The sequence below is a fragment of the Lactuca sativa genome, chromosome 7 (genome assembly GCF_002870075.4).
Source record: "Lactuca sativa cultivar Salinas chromosome 7, Lsat_Salinas_v11, whole genome shotgun sequence".
NCBI classification, from domain to species: Eukaryota; Viridiplantae; Streptophyta; class Magnoliopsida; order Asterales; family Asteraceae; genus Lactuca; species Lactuca sativa.
In genome coordinates, this window is record NC_056629.2 from 145723984 (window position 1) to 145727767 (window position 3784).

The following is a 3784-nucleotide window of genomic DNA, read 5'->3' on the forward strand; positions in this document are numbered from 1 at the left end:
GATAAAATGGAAGAAAGAGAAAGAGAGACATGACTTGACATTCCAATCCATTTGAACTTGCCATTTTGCCATGCCATGTTCGGGGGCGATGTATGCCACGCCACCTAGGTGCCACCTCATCTTTTGACATGTTTATTTCACCCCCACTCCTCCAAGCCTGAGAGGTAATAGAAAAAAAATTGAACGTTAAACGATCACAAGAGAGAAGGAAAGAGGATAGAGAAATCGATGCCCAACCGTTGTGTGACTTAGGGGTGCAAACGAGTCAGACTACTCGTGAGCTACTCGGGATCGGCTCGTTAAAAGTTCGACACAAAATCGATTTTAAACGAGGCCGAGCTAAACTAGAGCTTAATATTAAACTCGTTTATTAAACGAGCTCAAGCACGAGCCTATGTCACTAAGCTCGATTAGGCTTGCGAGCCTAAACGAACATATATATATATATATATATATATATATATATATATATATATATATATATATATATATATATATATATATATATATATATAATTTATTATTGTTTTTATATATTAAAATAAAAAGTATTCGGGAAATTAGGGATTTAAGGTATTAATAAACGAGCTTCTTAACGAGCTTGAATCAAGCTTATGCAAATTTAGGCAAGTTATACAAAAAACGAGCCAAATTCGAGCCCGAGCTGAGCTTGTATAATATTTTACGAGCTCAAACCAAACTCAATACAGAAAAACTTGAATTGAACCGAGCTAGAGCTTGAGCCTCATATAACTTAAATGAGCCCAAGCCAAGCCGGACCAAGATCAGGCTCGACTCGCCTCCTTTGCGGCTGTAGCGGGATTCTCTTTTGCAAGTGCCGCGTAGGGCAGCACAGTGTTCCTGGCAGGCACCACAAGTCACATAGGACCCACCGGTGAGAAAGAGAGGTAGTATGTCGACAAGTAGCTTAACTTAATGGACCAAAACATAACAAATCTTATAGTACCTTCTGGAACCCGCGTGTATAAGTTTTCAGTTTTTCAAGACAGAATTCCTTGTCAATGTCATCACTCCATTCCATTTCCTTCATTCCACCCTATCTCTTCCTCAGCGCTTCACAGAGTTCCTACTTCTGATGTCTACAAGCATGAACATCATCAATTGGTATGTGATTATCTTTTTCTGAATTTTGATATAATTAGTTTTCATCGAGCCTCAGCTATTTGTTCTTTTTTATTGATTCGCTAATTCCATTTATTAGTTACTAGTTTCTTCGAGGATCATACTTATCTGTTGATTCGCTAGTGAACAAATTGACTTAACAAGTTGTTTATCTCGAAATCGCGTCCATGTGTCTATAGACGGAATTGCATGTTCGTTTCTCGTCGATTTCAATTTCCAAATCTGATTCGTTAATCATAGTTTGAATCGTTTGATATTATGTGAATTCATTTGATTCTCGTACGAAAAAGTGCGACAACAGTCCGTCTTGAAATAGTTTAAGCGATTAAATCTGGTGAAGTATTTCTCCATTTATGTGCTAATCTTCTTTATGAATCATGATGTATGATTCTATTTCAATTACTAAATCTTAATAACATCTTAAATTGCTCTGTGATTGCAGAATAATCTTGTTCTTCCTCTTCAGATTTATAAACCTAAAAATGTCAGGTGCCCGGAATACACACTGGTGCTACCAATGCCTTGAACCAGTTCGTCTCCAAGGTCGCAATCCAATTTGCCCTTATTGCTCTGGAGGATTCGTGCAAGAACTGAATGAGGATTTCAGGCCTTTTCATGGACACGAAGCTTCTGATTACGGATTCTTGAACCCATTCCCAAACCCTAGAAACAGAATCATGGATTCCGGGTTCATGGATCCATTCCCAAACCCTAGAAACAGAATCATGGATGCCTTTGCTGAGTTGATTAGACAACGAGTGAGCGAGAGAAACCCTAACTTATTTGAGTTCTTTAATGGAGTTCCAGTGGATCCTAATGCTAACAATATCTTAATGGGGACTGGTTTAGAAGATTTGATTGAACAGCTTATAGCTAATAATGGTAGACAGGGCCCACCTCCAGCAACCCAATCTGCAATTGACTCTTTGCCTGTTATTAGGATAACAAATAGGCACCTTCAAATGGAGTCTCATTGCCCAATTTGTCAAGATAAGTTTGATTTGGGGTGTGAAGCTAGGATGATGCCATGTCATCATATCTACCATTCTGGTTGTATTGTACCTTGGTTACTTGAGCATAATTCTTGCCCTGTTTGCAGGCTTGAGCTTCCTCCTCAAGGTACTGGTAATATCAGTAACAATAGCAGTAACAGTAGAAACACGCAGGACAATGACCAAAGTGATGGGAGGATGAACCCGTTGTCGTTTTTGTGGCCTTTTTAGTAAACTAAGAAAGTGATTATTGCTATGCAAGGTATTTCTATATGTTTATAATTAGTTGTGAGACGTGTTATTATATGAGTTTATTTAAAAAAAAAAGTTAAATATAAAATTTTAAACATTTAAGAAATTTTAATTTATAAGGAAAATAATTATGCAAGATTGCAAGGTACTTCTATATGTTTATAAGTAGTTGTGAGACTTGTGTATTATATGAGTTTTTAAAGAGAAGTTAAATATAAGGGTTTAAGCATTTGAGAAGTTTGAATTTATAAGGAAAATTATGATGCAAAGGTACATTTATATGTTTATAAGTAGTTGTGAGACCCGCATATTATATAAGTTTATTTAAAAAAAAAGTTAAATATGAGGGTTTAAGCATATGGGAGATTTGAATTTACAAGGAAAGTGCGAAACATCTTGAATGATTGAAATTAAAGTATTCCATTTTCTTTTAAATTTAAACAACACAATAATTTAGATAAATAAATAAATGAAATAGTTGGCTTCAGTTTAGGAATTTCGAATTTACGAAAGAAATTTTGCATTAATGAAATTGATATCTATTATTTATTATATTTATTATAATTATTATTTTTAAATATTATTTGAAATTTATGTGACAAATAAATTATTTATTAAGGTAAGTATCGGTTAAAGGTGTTCATTTGGAATAAAGAACATAAAGGAGTTTTAATTACAGAAATTGATATGTTTTATATTAAAAAAATTGGGTTAATTTTATTAATCGGTATTAATTTAATTTTTTCTTCACAAAAGACCATTGATCTATAAAAGTACTATTAGAATGTACTTAACAAAGTTTACAAAATACATGTATTCTAATGGTATTTGGTGAATACAAACAAATAGTTTGGTATTTATTTATGATGTTTTTTTTAAAGAATGTTATTTTGTAAAAATCAAATAGTTTGCTATTCATTTGTGACATTAACCTTAAAAAATAATAATAAGACAACTTTATAACAGATTCTATAAAGAGATATGTGGAAGTTGATAATTTGTGTACAAGGAATAAAAAGAAAAATTAAAATGTCTCATGATGCTTGTTACCGCATGTAACGACATATTGAGACAATGTAAATTACCATTTACCAAGCATGATGTATGGATTCTCATATAGCCACAAATCCAACCACATGTTAAATGATGATAGGTTGTATGTAAATTTTATATTTGAATGACAAAGTTGAATCTCACTTAATAATAGATGTTTAATTGTAGAATATTTTTATTTATGAACAGATAATGAGCAGATTACAAACTAACTGTTTGACGGTTATGTATGGTATTTAGTTGTTCTTTGTTTATACACTTTGTATATTATTGGGACTCATTTGTAAACTGTACTCTTATATCCATATACACACAACCCTAATTAAGGGGATTTCACATAATCC

The 3784-nt window shown here is 33.1% G+C and overlaps 1 protein-coding gene across 1 annotated transcript; it reads left to right on the top strand.

The window, feature by feature from the left end:
* Positions 1-966: 966 nt before the first annotated feature.
* Positions 967-2523, top strand: LOC111893986 (probable E3 ubiquitin-protein ligase RHC1A). Its single transcript, XM_023890056.3, has 2 exons — positions 967-1125; positions 1586-2523. Exon 2 carries the CDS (start codon positions 1626-1628, stop codon positions 2364-2366), a length of 741 nt encoding a protein of 246 aa, XP_023745824.1. The 5' UTR covers positions 967-1125; positions 1586-1625; the 3' UTR covers positions 2367-2523.
* Positions 2524-3784: the final 1261 nt, after the last annotated feature.

Coding starts and splice junctions, on each gene's coding strand:
- LOC111893986 (XM_023890056.3), top strand. CDS start 1,626: ATGTCAGGTGCCCGGAATACACACTGGTGCTACCAATGCCTTGAACCA.